The sequence below is a fragment of the Notolepis coatsorum genome (genome assembly GCF_963971535.1).
Source record: "Notolepis coatsorum genome assembly, chromosome: 2".
NCBI lineage: Eukaryota > Metazoa > Chordata > Actinopteri > Aulopiformes > Paralepididae > Notolepis > Notolepis coatsorum.
Genome location: NC_140166.1, coordinates 2,849,374 through 2,876,362, shown reverse-complemented (window position 1 = coordinate 2,876,362; position 26,989 = coordinate 2,849,374). Strand labels below are relative to the sequence as shown.

Below are 26,989 nucleotides of genomic sequence, written 5' to 3'. Positions count from 1 at the left end.
AAGCCATGTAGTGTAGCGCTGCACTGTGTAAACCCATGTAGTGTAGCACTGCGTAAAGCCATGTAGTGTAGCGCTGCGTAAAGCCATGTAGTGTAGCGCTGCGTAAAGCCATGTAGTGTAGCGCTGCGTAAAGCCATGTAGTGTAGCGCTGCGTAAAGCCTGTAGCGCTGTGTAAAGCCATGTAGTGTAGCGCTGTGTAAAGCCATGTAGTGTAGCGCTGCATAAAGCCATGTAGTGTAGCGCTGCACTGTGTAAACCCATGTAGTGTAGCACTGCGTAAAGCCATGTAGTGTAGCGCTGCACTGTGTAAACCCATGTAGTGTAGCGCTGCATAAAGCCATGTAGTGTAGCGCTGCACTGTGTAAACCCATGTAGTGTAGCGCTGCGTAAAGCCATGTAGTGTAGCGCTGCACTGTGTAAACCCATGTAGTGTAGCGCTGCGTAAAGCCATGTAGTGTAGCGCTGCACTGTGTAAACCCATGTAGTGTAGCGCTGCGTAAAGCCATGTAGTGTAGCGCTGCACTGTGTAAACCCATGTAGTGTAGCGCTGCGTAAAGCCATGTAGTGTAGCGCTGCACTGTGTAAACCCATGTAGTGTAGCGCTGCGTAAAGCCATGTAGTGTAGCGCTGCACTGTGTAAACCCATGTAGTGTAGCGCTGCGTAAAGCCATGTAGTGTAGCGCTGCACTGTGTAAACCCATGTAGTGTAGCGCTGCGTAAAGCCATGTAGTGTAGTGCTGCATAAAGCCATGTAGTGTAGCGCTGCGTAAAGCCATGTAGTGTAGCGCTGCATAAAGCCATGTAGTGTAGCGCTGCGTAAAGCCATGTAGTGTAGCGCTGCATAAAGCCATGTAGTGTAGCGCTGCATAAAGCCATGTAGTGTAGCGCTGCATAAAGCCATGTAGTGTAGCGCTGCATAAAGCCATGTAGTGTAGCGCTGCATAAAGCCATGTAGTGTAGCGCTGCGTAAAGCCATGTAGTGTAGCGCTGCACTGTGTAAAGCCATGTAGTGTAGCGCTGCATAAAGCCATGTAGTGTAGCGCCGCGTAAAGCCATGTAGTGTAGCGCTGCGTAAAGCCATGTAGTGTAGCGCTGCACTGTGTAAAGCCATGTAGTGTAGCGCTGCACTGTGTAAACCCATGTAGTGTAGCGCTGCGTAAAGCCATGTAGTGTAGCGCTGCACTGTGTAAACCCATGTAGTGTAGCGCTGCGTAAAAACCTTGTAGTGTAGCGTGCGTAAAGCCATGTAGTGTAAAGCAAAAAAAATAAGTAAAAAAAAAATAAAGAAAAAAAAAAACCATGTAGTGTAGCGCTGCATAAAGCCATGTAGTGTAGCGCTGCGTAAAGCCATGTAGTGTAGCGCTGCGTAAAGCCATGTAGTGTAGCGCTGCGTAAAGCCATGTAGTGTAGCGCTGTGTAAAGCCATGTAGTGTAGCGCTGCGTAAAGCCATGTAGTGTAGCGCAAAGTAAAGCCATGTAGTGTAGCGCTGCATAAAGCCATGTAGTGTAGCGCTGCGTAAAGCCATGTAGTGTAGCGCTGCGTAAAGCCATGTAGTGTAGCGCTGCGTAAAGCCATGTAGTGTAGCGCTGCACTGTGTAAAGCCATGTAGTGTAGCGCTGCGTAAAGCCATGTAGTGTAGCGCTGTGTAAAGCCATGTAGTGTAGCGCTGCGTAAAGCCATGTAGTGTAGCGCTGCACTGTGTAAACCCATGTAGTGTAGCGCTGCGTAAAGCCATGTAGTGTAGCGCTGCGTAAAGCCATGTAGTGTAGCGCTGCATAAAGCCATGTAGTGTAGCGCTGCGTAAAGCCATGTAGTGTAGCGCTGCATAAAGCCATGTAGTGTAGCGCTGCATAAAGCCATGTAGTGTAGCGCTGCGTAAAGCCATGTAGTGTAGCGCTGCGTAAAGCCATGTAGTGTAGCGCTGCATAAAGCCATGTAGTGTAGCGCTGCACTGTGTAAACCCATGTAGTGTAGCGCTGCGTAAAGCCATGTAGTGTAGCGCTGCATAAAGCCATGTAGTGTAGCGCTGCGTAAAGCCATGTAGTGTAGCGCTGCACTGTGTAAACCCATGTAGTGTAGCGCTGCATAAAGCCATGTAGTGTAGCGCTGCATAAAGCCATGTAGTGTAGCGCTGCGTAAAGCCATGTAGTGTAGCGCTGCGTAAAGCCATGTAGTGTAGCGCTGCGTAAAGCCATGTAGTGTAGCGCTGCATAAAGCCATGTAGTGTAGCGCTGCACTGTGTAAACCCATGTAGTGTAGCGCTGTGTAAAGCCATGTAGTGTAGCGCTGCATAAAGCCATGTAGTGTAGCGCTGCGTAAAGCCATGTAGTGTAGCGCTGTGTAAAGCCATGTAGTGTAGCGCTGTGTAAAGCCATGTAGTGTAGCGCTGTGTAAAGCCATGTAGTGTAGCGCTGTGTAAAGCCATGTAGTGTAGTGCTGCACTGTGTAAACCCATGTAGTGTAGCGCTGCGTAAAGCCATGTAGTGTAGCGCTGCGTAAAGCCATGTAGTGTAGCGCTGCGTAAAGCCATGTAGTGTAGCGCTGCGTAAAGCCATGTAGTGTAGCGCTGTGTAAAGCCATGTAGTGTAGCGCTGCGTAAAGCCATGTAGTGTAGCGCTGCATAAAGCCATGTAGTGTAGCACTGCGTAAAGCCATGTAGTGTAGCGCTGCGTAAAGCCATGTAGTGTAGCGCTGCGTAAAGCCATGTAGTGTAGCGCTGCGTAAAGCCATGTAGTGTAGCGCTGCACTGTGTAAAGCCATGTAGTGTAGCGCTGCATAAAGCCATGTAGTGTAGCGCTGTGTAAAGCCATGTAGTGTAGTGCTGCGTAAACCCATGTAGTGTAGCGCTGCACTGTGTAAACCCATGTAGTGTAGCGCTGCGTAAAGCCATGTAGTGTAGCGCTGCGTAAAGCCATGTAGTGTAGCGCTGCGTAAAGCCATGTAGTGTAGCGCTGCATAAAGCCATGTAGTGTAGCGCTGCGTAAAGCTATGTAGTGTAGCGCTGCGTAAAGCCATGTAGTGTAGCGCTGCGTAAAGCCATGTAGTGTAGCGCTGCATAAAGCCATGTAGTGTAGCGCTGCGTAAACCCATGTAGTGTAGCGCTGCATAAAGCCATGTAGTGTAGCGCTGCGTAAAGCCATGTAGTGTAGCGCTGCGTAAAGCCATGTAGTGTAGCGCTGCGTAAAGCCATGTAGTGTAGCGCTGCGTAAAGCCATGTAGTGTAGCGCTGCGTAAAGCCATGTAGTGTAGCGCTGCGTAAAGCCATGTAGTGTAGCGCTGCGTAAAGCCATGTAGTGTAGCGCTGCATAAAGCCATGTAGTGTAGCGCTGCGTAAAGCCATGTAGTGTAGCGCTGCATAAAGCCATGTAGTGTAGCGCTGCGTAAAGCCATGTAGTGTAGCGCTGCGTAAAGCCATGTAGTGTAGCGCTGCACTGCGTAAAGCCATGTAGTGTAGCGCTGCGTAAAGCCATGTAGTGTAGCGCTGCGTAAAGCCATGTAGTGTAGCGCTGCGTAAAGCCATGTAGTGTAGCGCTGCACTGTGTAAAGCCATGTAGTGTAGCGCTGCACTGTGTAAAGCCATGTAGTGTAGCGCTGCGTAAAGCCATGTAGTGTAGCGCTGCGTAAAGCCATGTAGTGTAGCGCTGTGTAAAGCCATGTAGTGTAGCGCTGCGTAAAGCCATGTAGTGTAGCGCTGCGTAAAGCCATGTAGTGTAGCGCTGCATAAAGCCATGTAGTGTAGCGCTGCGTAAAGCCATGTAGTGTAGCGCTGCGTAAAGCTATGTAGTGTAGCGCTGCGTAAAGCCATGTAGTGTAGCGCTGCGTAAAGCCATGTAGTGTAGCGCTGCATAAAGCCATGTAGTGTAGCGCTGCGTAAAGCCATGTAGTGTAGCGCTGCGTAAAGCCATGTAGTGTAGCGCTGCGTAAAGCCATGTAGTGTAGCGCTGCGTAAAGCCATGTAGTGTAGCGCTGCGTAAAGCCATGTAGTGTAGCGCTGCGTAAAGCCATGTAGTGTAGCGCTGCATAAAGCCATGTAGTGTAGCGCTGCACTGCGTAAAGCCATGTAGTGTAGCGCTGCATAAAGCCATGTAGTGTAGCGCTGCGTAAAGCCATGTAGTGTAGCGCTGCGTAAAGCCATGTAGTGTAGCGCTGCATAAAGCCATGTAGTGTAGCGCTGCGTAAAGCCATGTAGTGTAGCGCTGCGTAAAGCCATGTAGTGTAGCGCTGCGTAAAGCCATGTAGTGTAGCGCTGCGTAAAGCCATGTAGTGTAGCGCAGCGTAAAGCCATGTAGTGTAGCGCTGCGTAAAGCCATGTAGTGTAGCGCTGCGTAAAGCCATGTAGTGTAGCGCTGCGTAAAGCCATGTAGTGTAGCGCTGCGTAAAGCCATGTAGTGTAGCGCTGCGTAAAGCCATGTAGTGTAGCGCTGCATAAAGCAATGTAGTGTAGCGCTGCATAAAGCCATGTAGTGTAGCGCTGCATAAAGCCATGTAGTGTAGCGCTGCATAAAGCCATGTAGTGTAGCGCTGCGTAAAGCCATGTAGTGTAGCGCTGCATAAAGCCATGTAGTGTAGCGCTGCATAAAGCCATGTAGTGTAGCGCTGCGTAAAGCCATGTAGTGTAGCGCTGCATAAAGCCATGTAGTGTAGCGCTGCGTAAAGCCATGTAGTGTAGCGCTGCGTAAAGCCATGTAGTGTAGCGCTGTGTAAAGCCATGTAGTGTAGCACTGCATAAAGCCATGTAGTGTAGCGCTGCATAAAGCCATGTAGTGTAGCGCTGCGTAAAGCCATGTAGTGTAGCGCTGCGTAAAGCCATGTAGTGTAGCGCTGCGTAAAGCCATGTAGTGTAGCGCTGCGTAAAGCCATGTAGTGTAGCGCTGCGTAAAGCCATGTAGTGTAGCGCTGCGTAAAGCCATGTAGTGTAGCGCTGCGTAAAGCCATGTAGTGTAGCGCTGCATAAAGCCATGTAGTGTAGCGCTGTGTAAAGCCATGTAGTGTCGACAGCCGTGGCCTCACTTTCCAGAAAATACACAATTCCAGTTCATTGATTCATTGTCAAGTCAAGTCAAGTCAAGAGTTTTATTTGTCACGGCATACAAGTATACAATGAAATGCGGGGGGTCTTGCCCGCAACGATGTGCATAATACAATAGTAATATATAATAAGAATCCAATAGAACGACATTGTGCAATAATACAAGTAAACAAAGTAGGGCATATCGGTATATGTACATGAGTTATTTACAGAGCATGGTAGGACATGCTAGGTCCTGTGATAGTGCAATACGCTGTTAGCTACGGATGAGGCACTGGGTCTTTATGTACACTGCTATACAATGCTATATTATACAATCTCAAGTTATACTATACTATTCTTAAAGTGACCTTTCCTTTTGTAAAGTGTCCATAAGTGTGAGCGTGTGCAGCATGAGTGTGTGTGTGCTCATGTTAAAGTGGCTGCTAGTGTGTGAGCGTGTACAGTGTGTGTGTTGTGTGTGTGCTCATGTGTGCTTGTGTGTGGAGAGTTCAGTGTTCAAGGCTCTGATGGCCTGGGGGAAGAAGCTGAGCCTAAGCCTCTCTGTCCTAGTAGCTGGGGTTCGCAGGCGTCTGCCTGACCGCAGCAGCTTGAACAGGCTGTTATTGGGGTGGTGAGGGTCTTTCATTATTCTGCAGGCTCTGGATTTGCACCTCTTGTTGTATAGGACCTGCAGGGTTGGTAGTGCAATACCCGTGGTACGCTCGGCTGAGCGCACCACTCTCTGTAGGGCCTTCTTGTCTTGTGCCGTGCTGTTTCCATACCAGGCAGTGATGTTTCCAGTCAAGATGCTCTCTACAGCTCCGGAGTAGAAGGACTGGAGTATCTTCCCAGATACTCTGAACTTCTTTAACTGTCTCAGGTGGTAGAGGCGCTGCTTCGCCTTCTTTACGACTGAGTCTATGTGTGTTGACCATGTCAGATCCTCTGAGATGTGGACCCCCAGCTACTTGAAGCTGCTCACCCTGTACACGGTAGCCCCGTTTATCCTCAGTGGTGTGTGTGTCTCCTGCTGTCTCCTCCTAAAATCCACGATCAGCTCCTTGGTTTTACCAATGTTCAGGAGCAGGCTGTTGTCCTGGCACCAGCGTTCCAGTACCTCAACCTTCTCCCGGTAGGCCTTCTCGTTGTTGTCCGAGATCAGCCCCACCACCACTGTGTTGTCCGCAAACTTCACTATGGAGTTGGAGCTGAACTTGGCCACACAGTCATGTGTGTATAGTGAGTACAGCAGGGGGCTCAGAACACAGCCCTGGGGGGACCCGATGCTCAGGGTGATGGTGTTGGAGGTCTGACCCCCCACCCTGACCGCCTGGGGTCTTTCACTCAGAAAGTCCAGTACCCAGGCGCTCAGGGCGGAGCTCAGACCCAGCTCGATCAGCTTGTCCACCAGTCTGGTGGGGACTATGGTGTTGAACGCTGAGCTGTAGTCAATGAACAACAGTCTCACATAGCCCCCCTTCTGACGGTCAAGGTGGGAGAGAGTGCTGTGCAGTACTTGGGAGACCGCATCATCAGTGGACCTGTTTGGCCTGTATGCAAATTGCATAGGGTCCATATCACTGGGGAGGGAGGCACGAATGTGATCCTTGACCAGCCTCTCAAAACATTTCATGGCCACAGAGGTGAGTGCCACCGGTCTGTAGTCATTGAGACATGTTGTGGAGGGTTTCTTTGGTACCGGGATAATGGTAGACATCTTGAAGCAGGCAGGGACCACTGACTCCGCCAGGGATCGAATAAATATGGTGGTGAACACCGGGGCTAGCTGGTTAGCACAGGACTTAAGTATGCGTCCTGTTATTCCATCTGGGCCAGCAGCCTTTCTGGTGTTCACCTGCATAAATGCTCTTCTCACACTGTGTACCGTCAATGAGAGAGCGTCCCCGCCCCCCGCGGATGCCCCCCCCCCCCCCGCCCCCTCCACAACAGCCGGGTCACTAGCCGTTGAGCTAGCGGCGCCACTGTTTGCATCAAACCGAGCGTAAAAGGAGTTGAGCTGGTCCGCGAGAGAGGCATCGTCGCTCCCCATTGAGGGGGCGCTGACTTTGTAGTCAGTTATCGTCCTCAGTCCCCGCCATAAGCCTCTTGTGTCATTCTGTGCCATTTGTGCCTCCATTTTGTCAGCATACGTCCTTTTGGCAAGTTTAACAGCCTTGCGCAGAGTGTAGACTGTTGTCTTGTACTCTTCCATATTTCCTGTCTCTCTGCCCAGGTTGTAGGCAGTCGTGCGAGTTTTCAGAGCTGCTCTGATAGTACCTGTCCACCCACGGTTTCTTGTTCGGGAACACCCTCGCCTTCTTTGTGGGGACGATACTATCAGCTAAGGTTGCTATGAAGCTAACAACAGTATCTGCAAACTCGCTGACGTCACTGGCGCTTCCCTCGAACATTCTCCAGTCTACGTCCTCGAGAGCGTCCTGAAGCGTGGCCTCTGATTGGTCGGACCATCTCTTTACCTCACATGACACAACGGCGTCACGTGATCTCTGTCTGTAAGCAGGGATCAGGAAAATGGAGTCATGATCAGATGTGCTTGTAGCTCCCGCTAATGGAGGAGCCGGAACTGCCTTGTAGCCGGCTCTGAACGGGGTGTAGCAATGATCCAGCGTATTTCCTCCTCTGGTGGAGCAGGCGATGTGCTGAAAAAAGGATGGCATCACTTTCTTCAGATTCGCCTGATTGAAATCGCCGGCTATTATCATGGCTGCGTCCAGATGTTTTATCTGGTGGATGTTGAGATGTCCCTGTAGCTCTGCCAGAGCCCTGGCGGTGTTCGTTTGGGGAGGGATGTACACCGCAGTCATGATGATCACGGTAAACTCTCTGGGAAGGTGGAACGGGCGACATTGAATGGCCAGATGTTCCAGGTGCGGCGAGCATGAATGGGAGAGTATCTTGATCTCCTTTGGGCTAACCCAGCCGTTGTTGGTAAGGAGACAGACACCCCCGCCGATGCTCTTACCGGAGGCTTCTGTATGGTCCGCTCGGAAGACGGTGAAGGAGTCCGAGGGAGAGACGCTGTGGTCCGGAGTCGCTGGTTTCAACCAAGTCTCCGTGAAGCACATGATGTTGCAGTCCCTCACCTCTCGCTGGAATCGGACCCTCACCCGTAAATCGTCCATCTTACCATCTAGCGAACGTGCATTTGCCAGAAAGATGGATGGGATCGCTGGACGGTAAGCAGATCTTTTTAACCTTAATCTGATTCCGCTTCTCCTACCCCTGTGTGTCAGTTTACAGCATAATTTCTGATTGCATCATCCAATTTTGAGTTTACATAGCACACCTATATGAGGGCGAACTTCCACTGTCCTTTAATAATAATAAAGCTTTAATAATTATTAGAGCTCTGTTGGTAAGGAATAGCAGTGTGGCACCCGGGGAGTTTGTTCAGCTCCTACTCACTTTCCGTCCAGGAACTCCATGAGAGGACGTAGTACGGTGTTGGCGTCAGCCTCTGCTGTGTTGCGGTTGGGGGGGCCTTTCATCTGGTAGAGAATCTCAGCCATCTGTCGCATGCAGCCGTTAATACGGGCCTGGAAACTGGGGGCAAGAGCAGAGGTAGGAGTCGGTTAGTGTCCAGGTGTGTGTTCTCCATTTAACCATACAATTGGGGGGACGCTACAAACCAATTGATTGAGGACAGCTTTTCCAACGTGGGATGAAAACACACCATCCTCAATTGGGAAATGCTGATTTACAGGTTTATGGTTAGGGTTAGGGTTGGACATGTATTGGTGAAGGTTAAGGGGGTTAGGGTTAGGGAATGAATGCAGTCAATGCAATGTCCCCCAATGTTAGCATGCAGATGTCTGTATGTACCTCTTGCCAAACATGGCACTGAAGTTGTCTAGAAACGTGTTGAGCTTCATTTGTAGATCGATGAGAATTTCACCTGCCTCTGAGTCCAACTACACACACACACACACACACACACACACACACACACACACACACACACACACACACACAGGAGGAGAAAGACAATGAAGTGTTATTTCAAACTACAGTATCTGCTTCTACACTTCTGTGTTTAAATCAAGGCACCATAATACTGTAATGTAACCAAATTAAAAACTGAAAGAAGAAAATCCATTTCTGAATTTTGACAATCGAAGCAGAATCACAGACAGATTCACAATTATTATGCAGGACATTGAGCTGAAGTACACAGGTGTCTTTGAGTCACGCCGGGCCAGACTAGGATCTTTGCAGAAAGTGTGCGGTCATGGGCTGTGTGTGTGTGTGTGTGTGTGTGTGTGTGTGTGTGTGTGAACCCGCGTGTCACCGGATTGGATGGTGGTATGAAAGGTGCCGGGCGTGCTGCCATCGAGTGACATTTGGCATTCTGAACGCTTTGCATTTGAAATGAGAACCTTTGTGTGGGCCGGGGAAGAGCCGGGGAGAGCGGGAAAGGAGAGACACTCCACTGAGAGATGAGTGAAAGAATAATCAATAAGAAAAACTAAAAGCTATCGGCCTTGCATGGAATGTTGTGTGTAGTTCTCATTCTTCCAACATGCCTGTAACCATTGGTAACCACTCTAAAAAGAAAAACGCCTACTTTCTGTGCAGTGGTAGAGGCAAAACACTGGAAACGCATGACAGTGGGTCGGGAGGTAGGAGCAGTCGTCTGGTAATCCGGAGGTTCCCGGTTCGATTCCCGCTCCTCCCGGGCAAGACAAGACACTTAACTCATAATTGCTCCTGATGAGCAGGTTGGCACCTTGTATGGTTGCCTCCGCCGTCGGTGTGCGAATGTGTGAGTGAATGGGTCAAATGTGAGGAACAAATTGTAAAGCGATTTGCATAAAATAGCTATATAAATGCAGCCATTTAACATTTATATTACCGTTCCACTGTGACTTAGTGATACGACGTTGTGGACGTTTTCCTCTGAGGTCTCTGTTCACCCCTCCCATCCCTTATCCTTCCCTTCCTCTCCCCTCGCACTCTATCCTTTGCTTCACCTGTTCGCCTCTCCCCCACAAGCCCCAGAAGCAAGCTCACAGAATTGTGGGGTCTTCGTTTTTGTCTCCTGGCCAGATAAATCAAGTCCTCTACCAAACTCCTGAATCTGAATTAGTATTTGGTTGGCAATGCTTTAACAATACATTTGTATCAACCATGAAGTTTGACCATTCAGTACTTAGAGGATTATGTTACATGTTGCAGAAGGTTACAGACCTTTTTATTTTATAAGGTTACAGACCTCAGTATTTTCTTGGGGATTTGAATATAGACTGGCTCTCGGCAAAATGTTCATTGAAGAGAAAACTGATGAGTGATAATGCAAAGGTGTGTAATTTATCTCAGATGATGACTGTACCTACTCGGGTGTTTACAAACTGCGCAGGACATTTTTACTAATGCTAAAGAAATGTGCTTCAAGGCTGTATCAGTTCCAATTGGTTTCAGTGACCACAATTTGGTGGCAGCTGTCAGGAAAGCCAAAGTACCAAAAACTGGACCTAAAGTTGTTGTCCAAAGGTCTTGTTTGTTTTTGTGAGAATGATTTTATTAGGGACATGAATAAGTTGCAATTGAATAATGTCTGTACAATTCATGATGTTGATGAAGCACTTGAACCTTTTACAAATATGTTTTTAGAAGTGGCTGATAAACATGCTCCCATTTGGAAATTCACAGTAAGGAAAAGAAAAGCAGCTTGGATTGACGATGAACTCAAAGCCTTGATGGCCCAGAGGGATGAAATGAAAACGGTGTCAATTAAATCAGGTAATGCAAAGGAGTGGAAGTCATATCGTTCACTGAGAAACCAAGTAACAAAAATAAATAGGAAAAAGAAAAGTATGTTTTATCAAAATAGGATCAATTAAATTAAACATGATGGAAAAAAACTGTGGAAAACATTAAATTAGCTAATGGGCAGTGCCTTCATTACTAAACCTCTATTACTAAACTAAACATCATCAGATAACAATCTTTCAAAACAATTGATTAATGACCAACTCATGAGAAATAAAGATTGTGAGTTTGACTTTCAAACTGTGCAGGTGAATAAAGTAGACACACTTCTTAGTAGTGTAAATGGCGAAAAACCATCAGGATTAGATAACCTAGATGGGAAACTATTGGGTATGGTTTCTGGCTCTATTGCACTAACCATATGCCATATTTTCAATCTAAGCTTACTGAATGGTGTATGTCCATTGGCATAGAAAGCTGCCAAAGTTATTCCACTACCCAAAAACAAGAAGGACATGTTTTCAGTGCTAATAGCCGTCCTATCAGCATTCTTCCAGTGCTTAACCCTAACCCTTCCAGTGCTTCCAGCAAACTCATGGAAAGAATTGTGTTTGACCAGGTTTCAAAAAAAAATTCTACTAACAAACTCAACGTGGAATTTCAGCCTGCGTACAAAAAATATCACTCCACAAGTACTGCTTTAATGCAGATGACCGATCAGTGGATGAGTGATATAGATAGGAAAATTATTATTGATTTTAGCGCTGCATTTGACCTAATAAATCACAATGTGCTCTTAATGAAACTTGCTGCTTATGGTTTTAATAATTTGACTCTTGACTGGATGAGGAGCTATTTATCAAACAGAACACAAACTGTCTACTTTAATAGTAGTTTTTCTACTGTAAAGACAGTAGAGTGTGGGGTCCCACAGGGAAGTTGTTTAGGTCCGTTGCTCTACTCTATTTTTACTAATGATATGCCACTTGTGTAGCTATGTTTGCCGATGATTCTACAGTGCATATGTCATCAAACAAAATGGATGAGCTAAATGTGCAATTGGAAAAGGATCTGGACTTAATTCTGGAATGGGTAACAAAAAACAAATTGATTCTGAATGTAGGAAAGACTAAATGTATAATTTTTGGCTCAAACCATGTATTGAGACATCAGAACCAATTAAGATTATCCATCAAAGGCAACTGTATAGAACAGGTTATTGAGGCTAAACTTCTAGGAGTCCTACTTGATGAACAGCTAACGTGGCAAAATCACATTGACAAGGTGACTAGTAAAATGGGGAAAGACATATCTATGATAAGAAGATACTCCTCTTTATTAACGCCACTTACCCTATTACAGGATATTCCAAACCTTGGTGTTATCACACCTTGACTACTGCCCAGCAATCTGGTAAAGTGCAGCAAAAAGAGATCTTAAACTTCAGATTGTGCAGAATAGAGCAGCTCGTCTTGCACTCGGGTGTTCTATGAGAACAGGTGTAGACCAAATGCATAGGGATCTTGCGTGGTTGAAAGTAGAGGACAGATCGACACGCAGCCTACTAACATTATTCAGGAATATAACTGTCTAAACAACCAAACTGCCTGTACTCAAGAATAACCATTTCCAAAGCCAGACATGAGCACAGGACAATACAAGTTACCAGGGGTCATGTTTCAATTCCTCTACCGAGATCAAATGCAATGAAAATAACTGCTATGTATAGGACCATCTCACAGTGGAATAGGTTGCCATATGAAATTACTCAAGCAACAAGCAAAGAAAGCTTTAAAAAGAAAGTAAAAAGGTTACTTTTGGGTACAGGCACAATGCTTGATATATAACATTTTATTATTTTACTAGTAATTTTGTAATATTTTGGTATAATGCTAATGTGATGAGGTGGGTTGGGTTGGATGGGTGTGTGGGGGGGGGGGGGTGAATTATGTTTGATTATGTTATGTATATTGTTTCATATGTTTGTTATTGTTGGTTTTATTTTTAATTATGTTGTTTGTTTGTATTTATTGTTTTGTGTGGACCCCAGGAAGAGTAGCTGTTGCCATGTGTAACAGCTAATGGGGATCCAAATAAGCTTAAACTTAAACCATGCACATAATTAATCTCTCCGGTTCAACCACAACGTCAATATTTTTTTTTTTATCCACTTTTTCTCCCATTTTCTATTTTTCTCCCATCCCAATTTTGTATCATCCAATTCAACCCTCCCCTGTCTCGAACGCTGTTTCTTGCCTCCCACAAGCCGGCTGCAATATGGACTAAGTCATACATAGCACGAGTCCCCTCCGATACTCCAGGTAACAGCAGTCGCATCTTTTCACCTGCGCGGCGCGATCTTTCAGCGTCAGGGGTCTGCGCTTTGGAGGGGCGCCGCCCCCATTGCTTCCCGATTCAACTGCGCAGGCGCACCAACCAACCTGTAGGAGTCGCTGTCCACAACGCCCGATCCCCACCCATCAGTTTCCCACCCCCTAATACTGCCAATGTGTATTAGTACGGACGACCAGCTAAACTGAAAGCAATGTGGAGCGCTGGGCTCCAGTATTCGTGGTGAGCGCCTTGCCCACTGCACCACGTAGCCGCCCACAACGTCAAATCTTTACACTTTTGTTGATATATATTGATATATATATGATATATATACACACACACACACACACACACACACAGACACACACACACACACACAGCACTCCGGACAGAGTCTGCACGGACTAAAATGATGCAGTAGCGGACCGCATAGGCATTCCTGTGTGCCACAAAATGTTTACACTATGTCCGTGCTTAGCAAGCATCTGCCAACTAGCGTACTGGTGTTATAGCCTGTCTGCATCATGTATGCGCCCTGTACTCCTGGGTGTCTTTAACTCAGTGATCTCTCTACTACAACCTACCTTCTTTGTGTCAGCCGAGGCCTCAATCTAGACAATGAAAACAAAAACTAGTGAGATATATAAGAGGATATCTAGGATATATAGGATGATATATAGGAGGATATATAGGATATTATAGGAGAATAATATATAGAAGGATATGATATATAGGAGGATATAGGATATATCATAGGATATACTGTATATGATATATAGGAGGATATATGATACAGTATATAGGAGGGGGGGGGGGGGGGGGGTGTACAGCCACAACATAGGCTAATAATAACTAAGGACAAAGACACAAATGCTAGATCTCAGAGCAATAGAGTTGCATGTCAAGGCACGCAGCAGGTATAGACAGATGGGACCATGTAAATAGCAGTTCACAGCATGTGTCCCCAGGACAGTTCAGTCACTATCTGTCAACATGCACTACTCTCCCCTACGGCTAGAGATCAGAGAGAACTCTCACATATGTGATGTCACCTGGATGTACATCTGGGGCTGATAGATGTGGAGCCGTGAAATGTTAACATTTAAACGAGGTTTATCTTCTACTGAACCAGAACGTAGACATCGTTTGTTATAAGAGCTCACATTTCATGGTCCCCTTTGTCTTTGGGGGATGTGCAAGTTGGCCAGTGGATTTGAAACAGCAGGAGAGTGATTGCTATCTAGCTTCTAGTCCTCTACATTAGCACTGGGATGTTGGGAAAGGATTAGGCAATAAGAGAGCTGGTGGTTGGTGATTGGCTAAACAAACCTTGTTTACTTCCTCCTTTGACTGGAGAACAGAATTACCAAAACGGAGAAAAGAAAAGCATTGTTTTATCACATTATCATATATTTTGTTGTATTTTCTGGACATTGAATAATGCAGTAAAATCCATTTTTGTTCATAAACTGTGACAAAACAAATTCAAATAAAACAAAATGTACAGTACATTGATAGCAGCTCTAATGTACAGTACATTGATGGCAGCTCTAATGTACAGTACATTGATGGCAGCTCTAATGTACAGTACATTGATAGCAGCTCTAATGTACAGTACATTGATGGCAGCTCTAATGTACAGTACATTGATGGCAGCTCTAATGTACAGTACATTGATGGCAGCTCTAATGTACAGTACATTGATAGCAGCTCTAATGTACAGTACATTGATAGCAGCTCTAATGTACTTGATAACAGCTCTAATGTACAATACATTGATAACAGCTCTAATGTACAATACATTGATAACAGCTCTAATGCACAATATATTGATAGTAGCTTGAATGTAGAGAACATTGATGACAGCTCTAATGTACTTGATAACAGCTCTAATGTACAATACATTGATAGTAGCTCTAATGTACAGTACATTGATAGCAGCTCTACTGTACAATACATTGATGACAGCTCTAATGTACAGTACATTGATGACAGCTCTAATGTACAGTACATTGATAGCAGCTCTACTGTACAGTACATTGATAGCAGCTCTAATTATTTATCCAAGAAGGTCCCATTGAGATACAAGATCTCTTCTTCCAGGAAGTCCCTGGCAAGATATAGCACACAGCCATTCGTTTACAGTGGAACAGTGTTGCTAGGGAACAGCCTGGGCTACAGTTGACTTCCTGTTGGATTGGTTGTAGTGTTTGCTAATATATTGTAGAGCTGGGAGGTATATCAAATATTAAAGTATACTGTCATGGATCCATACAAAGGTATGCATTTATAAAATGAGACATGTATTTATTTTTTTGTTACTCTAAACTCTGTATTACAAAGGAGTTTGGGGGTATAAATTGGATTAAAAAATATCTTTCTGAAACATCATGACAGTTGTATTCCAAAAAAAGACATCAAAAGGATGTCAAGTCACGCTGTAATTTGCACTACAAATACGGTCATAATTATATTGTTATACTGTCAGAAATAAGAAAAACTATGGTGATATCATATTTTGACCATATCGCAAGACCTAGTCCGTTCTATATGACTGCTTTGTGATTGTTTTTGTTGTTGTTTGTTGTTTTTGAAGATGTTTCATCTGGGGTTTCAACCACCCACCTGTTTGCTCTTGGTGTCCTCCTTTTAAGAAAACAAAAAGACACATGGTTTGAAGAGTGTCTTCCCAGTACACACAAAACACAATACTATACACACTATACTCCCAGTATAGACAAAACACAATACTATACACATACTATACTCCCAGTACACACAGAACACAATACTATAGTATATATATACTATACTCCCAGTATAGACTAAACACAATACTAGACACATACTATACTCCCAGTATAGACAAACAACAATACTATATTCACAGTATAGACACAACACAATACTATACACATACTATACTCCCAGTATAGACAAAACACAATACTAGACACATACTGTACTATACTCCCAGTACACACAAAACACAATACTGGACACATACTGTACTATACTCCCAGTACACACAAAACACAATACTAGACACATACTGTACTATACTCCCAGTACACACAAAACACAATACTAGACACATACTATACTCTCAGTACACACATAACACAATACTATACACATACAATACTCCACAGGACACAAGAAACACAATATTATACATAATACATATACAATACTCCCAGTACACACAAAAGACAACACTATACACATACAATACTTCAGGTATACACAAAACACAATACTATACACATACAATACTCCCCACATACACACAATACTATATACATAATACACATACAATATTCCCTGCATACACACAAAACACAATACTATACATATACTACACATACAATACTTCCCATACACACAAAACACAATACTATACATATACTACACATACAATACTTCCCATACACACAAAATACAATAATATACATATACTACACATACAATACTCCCCCCATACACACAACACACAATAATATACATATACTACACATACAATACTTCCCATACACACAAAATACAATAATATACATATACTACACATACAATACTCCCCCCATACACACAACACACAATAATATACACATACAATACTCCCCCCAATACACAGAAAGAAAACAATTATTCTAGAATCCTAGCGGTAAAAAAGCCACTAGTCTGACTACTACTACTACCAACCAGAGACAATAGAATAGAATCATACAAGTTGGGGACCTTGAGGAGACGTGAGGGAGGAGGAGGAGGAGGAGGAGGAGGAGGAGGAGGAGGAGCAAAAGGAGGAGGCGGAGGAGCAGGATTGATAAACCCACCTGCTTCTCTTTGTCTGTCTTTTCAGCCTACAAGGATAACCATGGAATGAGTTACGTTTTGATACTGAAGAATATAATCTGTACACTGTAGTAGACTATGACACACACACACATGATGCAGTCAGACAAACCTCTAGAATTTGTAAACTGATATCAAAAGTTTCACTCATGTCACACACTCATAATTCCCTTAAATTATTAACACACACACACACACACACACACACACACACACACACACACACACACACACACACACACACACACACACACACACACACACACACACACACACACACACACACACACACACACACACACACACACACACACACACACACACACACACACACACACACACACACACACACACACACACACACACACACCTTTTCCTTCTTGGACGCAGACTAGGAGGATGTTGAAAAAAAGAAATTAATGACATGACATATTAATAAACAACAAACAAGATAAAAATAACACAAGCATTTATGCCCTCATCATCAAGTCCCCCTGAATAGCCCACCTGTTCCTTGTCAAGCTTTTAGTGAATGCAAACACAAAATAGAGGAGGAAAGACAACAGAAACATAACAAATGAAGGATGAGAATATGAAGATGGTTAGGGGTTGGCTGAAGTTAAAAAAAATATTTAAACACGCACGCGCACACACACACACACACACACACACACACACACACACACACACACACACACACACACACACACACACACACACACACACACACACACACACACACACACACACACACACACACACACACACACACACACACACACACACACACACACACACACACACAATCAAGAGCAGAGACTTGCTTATAGGAGAGAGAGGAGGCAGATGTTAGTCATGGACATGTTGGGGTTCAATACTGCGCTAACGTAACATAACCACACCTTCTTCTCCCCACTGTCATCATATGCTGACGAGTCATCCTGGAGGTCAAAGGGTGCAAAACCACATTCAGGACTTCACACACAACCTAAACCAGAACCTGTACCTACACCTGGAAGCAACCAGAACCTGTACCTACCAGAACTTCTACCTCATTGAAACACAAGTGAAATACAACCTCCCAAATACAACCTCCCAAAACAACTGTAAAACTGTTCTAATAGCTGATTCATAGAGCCAGTTAAAATTTTATATTGCAGGTTTACGGCTGGGATACACTTGGCAAATTCAGAATCAACAGGGTAAAATCAGAATTGCCCAAAAATGTTACTCTGTGTATCACTGGGTGGTGATACCAGTACAATTAGGCAATGTTTTGGACAAAGTAGACAGCAACAAAGGCAACAAATTGAGACACGGGGCGAAAAAACTAAAAGCACACATAGGGCGGGATCCACAAAGAATGGATTGCACGGTGCTAATTGCACCCTTACTTACAATTCATTATTAATTGAAAATGGGGGACCCTGATGTAAACAAGACGAAAGTCTTTCTCTGGTCTGCATCCCCTTAACAATTGTGTGTATTGAGCCGTACTGTATTGTACCCATTCTGCAATCCGTTAATACAATTTCCAATCAATCAATTACCTGCGCGGTGATTGATTGATTACATTTTTTATTAACAGCCCATAGTGTCATAGATGCAAAGCATTCCTACATGGATTATTGTGTGTATATGCAGGCTATATAATGTATTTTTAGGCGTTTTAGGTCTAAATGGGTAAAACAAAATGCCATGCCTGTGAGCTGTCACTAGGGGCAAGGAGTCTAACTGAGTGAGTTACTGACTGACCTTGCCAGTCTATGAGGTGTTCCTATTTGATGACGCTGAATCATTTCCTTGGGATGGTAATCACATTTGCCCAAAAGGTTGTCATGTGTATCGCTGCCTTTACACAAAATCCCGAAATGTCTACTCGGTAATAAAACTGAATGAAAAAGAATGGGTCATAGCTTAATAATCTATTCTACCGATACGTTCATGGTCATAAGGGAGGCATCATATTCAACACAAAAACACAACACATACAACAAAAAGATACACAGAACATACAGTAGCCTATACATGTAAAGATGTATACACACCACAACACACACACGCACACAGTCCTGACTACATACTTCTTTCTACCTCTACTACATAAATCAAATCAAATCAAATTTATTTGTAAGGCCCGACAACGCACAACAACACATGTCTAATAGCCCTCACTGTGCCTGACCAACCAACCTTATTCTCTTTCTCCTTGTTGTCAGTCTGTGGGGGAGAGGATAATACTCTATACTGTGTTGAGTCAACACATGAAATAATAACAATGAATAAATAAATAAAAAGCAGAAACTTCAGTAATAACGTGTGCCCTGTAAAGAGACATGGCCTTCTCAGACATTGACCAGACCAAATTAAAAGACGCAGGGATGATGTGTGTGTCTATAAGACCAAATTAAAAGATGAAGAGATGACATGTGTGTGTCTATAAGACCAAATAAAAAAGATGAAGAGATGACATGTGTGTGTGTCTATAAGACCAAATTAAAAGATGCAGGGATGATGTGTGTGTGTGTCTATAAGACCAAATTAAAAGATGCAGGGATGATGTGTGTGTGTCTATAAAACCAAATTAAAATATGCAGGGATGATGCGTGTCTATAACACTAAATTAAAAGATGCAGGGATGATGTGTGTGTGTCTATAAGACTAAATTAAAAGACGCAAGGTTGATGATGCAGGATTCTATAAGACCAAATTGGCAGCATGTTGTAGTATCCTTTAGTAAGACACTTGACCCCTAACTGCTCCCGATGAGCAGGTTGGCACCTTGCGTGGGTTGCCTCCGCTCGTTGGTGGGTACATTTGAGACATACGTTGTAAAGCACTATAAATGCAGTCCATTTGGAACGTGACATCTGTGATTCCATGGGTTTCACAGGCGTGAACAGAATCAGTTGGAAAAAGAAAACTGGGGCAACTAATGGAATTGGAGTGAATCTGACAGGCTAGTGGTCTTTGTGGAGATTGCACTGATCTTCACACGTGTGTGCTTGACAAACCCTACGCCATTTACATAGGCACACATGTATAATTGTATACATGCATGCACACGTACATACTTAGTAAACAAACTACTCTTTCAAAATCCAAACAGAAAGGTTAACCTCCTACACTATATATTCACACTCATATCTCTCAAATGTCTGAGGCGCCCTCCTGCCAAGTGATAAATTACGTCATTTTGAGAGTCCCCACAGGGTAGCTAAGTACAACATTTTGATGCACTCTCAAATTAAATCATCTGGCGACACCCTGCTAGTCAATTAAATCTCTCACAAGAGGAGGCAGGCTGTTTCAGATTGTCAGTAAATCTCTTAGGGGTTTTGCTAGCGCTCAGTGACGGCGGCTTTATAGGCGACTTGGTAGCGTCCACTAACAGGAAACAAGCTACGATCAGGCAGCAGGAGTTGGGATTCTGACAAGTGCTCTGAGGGCTTCAAATGGTGGTCGTCTAAACAGGCGACTCTAAATCATTCTAATAATCGGTTATTCCAATGATCTTGAGAAGGTCAGTCGAGATTTGTGAACATGAGCAAAGGTAGAAACATGAGAGATAACACTGTCATTTGTGATGTCACATGGATGTCACATGGACCCTTTCTGTTGATAACAGAGACCTATACTTTGGGGACACCATGGCAGTGCATATCAGGCACAACATAATATACTTTGAAATATTATATACAGCAAGCTGCATTTAGCATTATAGTGAAATACATCTAATTTGTGAGTATGTACGTATGACTGTGCCTTCAATGCATATCAACGTGGCACTACAAGGTTTACATTAAATTATTTCATGTTCTCAAATAATTGATTGAAATGTTCCAGATTTTGGAAATACTATATTGTAACATTATTTTAAGATGGCCTCCCGAGCATCTACAACCCCCACCCGAGGCTCATGCCATTTCTTTCTCCCATAATTCCCCTCACCTCGTCTTCCGAGTCCGAGCAGCCGGACTGGGGGCGGACAGAATGAGAATTAGGTAAATCAATTATGAGAAATCTGAACACACAAAAGACATCAATAAATAATAAGAGATGAAAAAGGCCTCAGGCATTATGACAGTAAAATTATCCAGTATACAATGTTATAATTCAACAGGGTTCCCAGTATAAGGCCTACATCAATACAGCAGGGTTCTCAGTATAGGCCTACATCAATACAGCAGGGTTCCCAGTATAGGCCTACATCAATACAGCAGGGTTCTCAGTATAGGCCTACATCAATACAGCAGGGTTCTCAGTATAGGCCTACATCAATACAGCAGGGTTCCCAGTATAGGCCTACATCAATACAGCAGGGTTCCCAGTATAGGCCTACATCAATACAGCAGGGTTCCCAGTATAGGCCTACATCAATACAGCAGGGTTCCCAGTATAGGCCTACATCAATACAGCAGGGTTCCCAGTATAGGCCTACATCATTACAGCAGGGTTCCCATTATAGGCCTACATCATTACAGCAGGGTTTCCAGTATAGGCCTACATCATTACAGCAGGGTTTCCAGTATAGGCCTACATCATTACAGCAGGGTTTCCAGTATACACACATATCCCATTTTACACTCTACACACTTCCCATTTTAAAACTCCTCACTTTGCAGACGTCAACCTTAAGAAACTGTAGACTGTATTATGTAGAAACTGTAACTGTGTTATGCTTTTGACTACAGGCTGATAATATGACTAATACTAACGGAGAACACAGACTTTCAAACAAATCCCAGTGTGGTGCCAAAATTCCACACTTAATGTACTCCAAAGTTTCTCAAGAGACCTGCATAGACAACTAAAAAAGCAAACCCAGATGGCTAGATTTGTCACAACCCATCTCACCTTGGAGTCTTCAGACTGATGGCCACAAGGAACAGCCCCCAAGAAACAATTATTTGAAAAAGCAGAAAAGGTGTATCAACAGATGGAGAAGGGATTTGTTTGTGTATGTTTATTTGTTTTTGACTGACAGATAGAATTAGACGTTATTCTCAACAGAGCCTAAGAGCTAGCTTGACATTATTCTCTACAGAGCCTAAGGCTAGTTTGATGTTATTCTCTACAGAGTCTAAGGGCTAGCTTAACGTTATTCTCTACAGAGTCTAAGGGCTAGCTTGACGTTATTCTCTCTACAGAGTCTAAGAGCTAGCTTGACGTTATTCTCTACAGAGTCTAAGGGCTAGCTTGACGTTATTCTCTCTACAGAGTCTAAGGGCTAGCTTGACGTTATTCTCTACAGAGCCTAAGGACTAGCTTGATGTTATTCTCTACAGAGTCTAAGGGCTAGCTTGACGTTATTCTCTACAGAGCCTAAGGGCTAGTTTGATGTTCTTCTCTACAGAGTCTAAGGGCTAGCTTGATGTTAGGCTCAATCTCATGGAGCCTACCCACCATATCATCTCCACCGTCATGCTCACTGATGGCCTAGGAAGGACGGAACAAAGAGAAATAACACAAGGTATAAAAAAAGGAAGACAATATGGTATAAAGGAATAACCACATTAACCATACTTGGAATCAAACACAAGTATTGTGCCGTTCAGTATTTGTGAGGACACCTACCTATACACTCATATCAATATTCATTACCAGGCCATTACCATGTGCAGCTGACCACATCATCAACTGCTTATTAATATAAATATGTATTACCAGTCTACATGTGCAGCTGACCACATCAACTGCTTATTAATACCTCTTAACCTGCACCCCCAAAAGTGGCCATTTTAGTTTTCGTTTTTGAGGACTGCATACTTTCTTTGCAAACCAAAATACTATACTTTATACTTATAGCACATGCATGAGCCTGGTTTCTTTTGAAAGATAACATTCTGAAGTTTGTACAATAAAGAAAGATCACTTTTAGTGCTAATGAAATAGAGTAACATAGGTCTGAACTTGAGTTGTAGAAAAACTTGATACTCAAGTTTGTCTGTAGTAGTTAGTAGTCCAGAGGTAGTATTTCTCCAGAAGGTGGTATGGCTTAAAATACTCCCGGGATCCATAGCCTTATGTAGTACATGTCCAAATTTCATAAAGATCCATTCAGAAATGAGTGATTAGGAGTGATTTTGGTAAACTGTGTACAATGAAAAACTCCGTTTTCTCATAGACTTCAATTCATTCTGCTGTTTTCCCTTCCTGTTTTTCACCTAAATCCCTGATTCATACATCCCCATGGGTATCAGTGGAAAGCCGCACTCATTCGCTACAACCCTCCACAATCATTTTCGAGATCACCAAATGATTGACGGAACTAGAGCCCCATGAGTCGGGAGTGGTATTTTGTGCAATACCGTGTACTTTGCAAAAGCCTCAAATACCGGCATGTAACTCGAGAACTGCTGAACGGATTTTGTCACGTGAAAGGTCTATCGACAGGCAACAAATAAGCCTTCAATTCGATATATATAATGTATTACAAAATATGCACACTCGAGCCACTAGTGGTCGCCAAAGTGCCGGTGGGCAAATCGTCCTAAAAATGCATGTTAAGAGGTATCAATAGTTATTATCAGTCTACATGTCCAGCTGGCCACATCATCAACTTCTTATTTACAATGAAGAATAATATGCCACCACATTTCTATATTACCTCCCTCATGAAAAGCATGGGGAGGTAACTTCATTCAATCTGTCATGTGACAGGGACAGACATCTGGGGGATGGGTGGACCCACCTCTTCATCAAACTCCTCCGGCTCCTCTTCGTTCTCAAGCTTGGTGGGAGAAGCCAGACCACAGAGCACAGTGTTACATCAACACATACATCTGCATATGTACGAAAAAGAGATTCTTCGAATGGGGAGATTTCAGGACAGGAACACGCGGAGAGGAACAGGTGGAGAGAGGAACACCACAGTCTGCGTTTTTAAGGGGCAACGCTACAGGGTGAGTACTGGGGTGGATCACAAGACGCTGTGTGGATGGGATCAGGTATGGTAAGCTCTAATGTCTTATAGGTAAAGCAGATCAAGTAGTAGACCATAAGACAGGGCAGGGTTACACTACTGGGGAAAAGAGCTTGATATTTGGAAAGAGTTTGCAGCCTTTTTTTTTAATGAAAGGACGGCGGTAGTTGAGAATTGCTTTGAGGCTTGAGGGGGCTGTGGGGGGTTGGAGGCAGGATCCAAAAGACAAGATGAAGTAATGGAGTAGGGGGAGAAATAGAAGCCAGAGACCTACCCTCTCCTCCTCAGCAGTGAGCTGTAGAGAGACACAGTCACACTTCGAAGTTAACTCAAACATTAGAGGTTAACCAAAACATTAGAGGTTAGCTCAAATATTAGAGATACGTAGCGTGAGAACTCCCTATCTACACAATACAGTGTGTTCCCACTGCTACCGGGCCATTGGAGGCAAATTCAGAAAACTCTTGGACCACTGAATTATCAGGATTACTGCCACTAGAGAAAGGTATCCTCAATCTGTAACCTCTTTACAGAATAAATCTGAGCCTCTAGTGGCAGTATGAACAGTCAATCGTTCTAAACATGTTATAGAAGAAGATCATCTGTCTCACATGTCATTGAGCCTAGTGGTGGTAAATCTGGTTCATTTTATGGACTCAGGTTAGTCTGCGTCACTCACTAAAGTGATCCGGTTCACTTGAGTCACTGAGTCCCCCCCCCCGTGGTAAGAATCCACAAACGCATTATTAGGTTATAAGCCTAAACCTATAGTCTGTTGTCTAACAAGTATAATAAAATATAACTATAGTTTGTTGTTGTTTTGCTTACAATAAAATATGCATTACTAGCAGTCAGTGAAGTTAGTGAACGGAATTCATTCAACCTTTATTTATTCATGAAAGGCACGGAGAGTTTGTGGTGTTTCCATTGAGTCCGCTAATGAACGAATCATCCGAGTCCGTGGTCTTTCCGCTTCGTGTGTACTACTAGCAGGCAGCACTGCAGCAGCCAGCCAGTCAGACAGAGGACTCATAGGATCCGGGTTAATGGAGACCTTGGACTCGCGATTCCTGATTCAGTACAAAGATTTGAATCTTTATCCTGGATGAGTCAGGAACCGCACCCAGCTCTAATTGGGCCATGAGGAATGGGATTGCATAGTGTTCACTCTATGACTCAAACACACATTTTATGTCAGCTATTACTACGTTCATGACAAGATCCACATATTAAGTGAGAAACAAGGGGATCAATGAAGGAATATCTTATCTTATCTTAACCTGCAAAAGACAAGGAATCAAAATAATCACGGTAAAGCCTAATATCAGCTCATCTGGAGCTCTGCGCCAAGGATTTACAGCAACCAGCCTCTGAAATCCCCCTGCCACAGTCTTGTACCAGGCGTTCCTCTGTATTTGTAACTACACCTACTTGCCACATTTCAGAAACCTCTCAAAAAGCCTAATTCATACCTATTCATACCATAGAAAGGTCGAAGGCAGTGGCGAATCCTTGTGGAAGCCAACGGAAGCCATGCCTCCCTATAAATTTCATATCAAATTATGAAATATGAAATATAAAAAAAAAAAAAAAAAAAAAAATTAAAATATAATTTTTTTTTAATATAGTTTACATTCATTTTCATCTGTGCATCTGTGTTTTTTTTTTTTTTTTTTTTTAATGTCTCCCTCTTCTCCTTCTCACTCCCTCTAACACACTGTCAGACTGTGCTCACTACTGCAGAGGAGAGAAGCAGTGGGTAGGTCTCTTTCTCCAGCCTTCCAGCATTATAGAGTGAGTCCAAACTCCAAATCCGATCCTAGCCAATCAGATTCGAGCTGACTGCCACTTTGCCACACCCTAAAAGTTTAAAACGGAGCTGGGAGGAAGACGTTCAGCATAATATTCCACCTGGAGGCGGGGCAGGTGCCATATTTTCCCCTCTGCACTCTGAACATTGTATTAACCCGTAACTGTTCCCACGGGCCGAATATTGCCCCGATCCTCGCGAGATTAAATCCACGGGGACCTCTCGGCGTGCCGAAGCTTTTCCTAAATCACTTCCATCATCGAAAACGAGGGGAAAAGGTCGGCTCGCGACCCTGAAAATGTCGCGTGATTTTAAAAACGCTGTATTAAGTGAGCCTATTATGGGATCCACGCGAGCTTTCTATCGTGGAAACATCTGGGCGTCCCGCAACTTTTACTGATTCACATGTAGCCCCTAAAATGCTTAGAAAAGGAAAACAGAAAGCGTGGAATAAACTCGCCGAAACGGAAAAGTGTCCCACGGGCGCGCCGTGATTCCGATCCGCGTGAAAATATTCACGGCCATAGAGGAGACCGTGGGACACCTTTTTGCAACCGAATATGTGTCTCGAATTTGCTCCCACGCGGCGCGCAAAATCGCGCAAGGAAAAATCGGACCAAAAATGAACCAATGCTCCAGCAGTATTAATGACCCTGATGTAAACAAGACAAACGTCTTTCTCTGGTCTGCATCCCCTTATACAATTGTGTGTGAATGAATGAATGAATGAAAACTTTATTAACAGATTGCGGAATGGGTACAGTACAGTACAGCTCAATACATACAATTGTTAAGGGGATGCAGACCAGAGAAAGACTTTCGTCTTGTTTACATCAGGGTCCCCCATTTTCAATTCATCGTAAATGTGTATTGAGCCGTACTGTATTGTACCCATTCTGCAATCTGTTAAATAAATAAAAATAACGTTTGACTGGCCGCCGAGCCATACTGTAGTGTACATGGTGACTGCTTGACAAAAAAAAAAAAAAAAAAAAAAAATTATTAATAAAAATATTGAATAATTTTTTTTTTTATAATTTTTTTTTGGCTTCCCCTGTTATTTTAGCCACGCGACGCCACTGGTCGAAGGTGCTATTATACTTAAAACGAATGTGGACTTGCATACTAGAATACAGCACTCGTAGATCACCGCACATTGGGAGCCGGTGTGCGATAATCCAGTGTCCGGTTAATGTCAACACATCGGTACAACAGCTGCCGGGCACACAGCTCAACGCAGAAGAAATGCAAACATGGAATTGATTTATCTTTTTTTGTTCACTGAAGGTAGTCGTCTCTCACCTCTACACACACACACACACACAC

At 43.8% G+C, this 26,989-nt stretch overlaps 1 protein-coding gene across 1 annotated transcript in view; it reads right to left on the bottom strand.

Moving 5' to 3' along the window:
• Nucleotides 1-26,989, bottom strand: part of unc13ba (unc-13 homolog Ba (C. elegans)) — a 516,655-nt gene that overhangs the window by 47,264 nt on the left and 442,402 nt on the right. Inside the window, exons 31-32 of the mRNA XM_084308024.1 lie at nt 8,856-8,944; nt 8,439-8,576 (exon numbers count right to left, since the gene is read on the bottom strand). Coding sequence (XP_084164150.1) covers nt 8,439-8,576; nt 8,856-8,944 — 227 coding nt within the window. The remainder of the gene's footprint in view (nt 1-8,438; nt 8,577-8,855; nt 8,945-26,989) is intronic.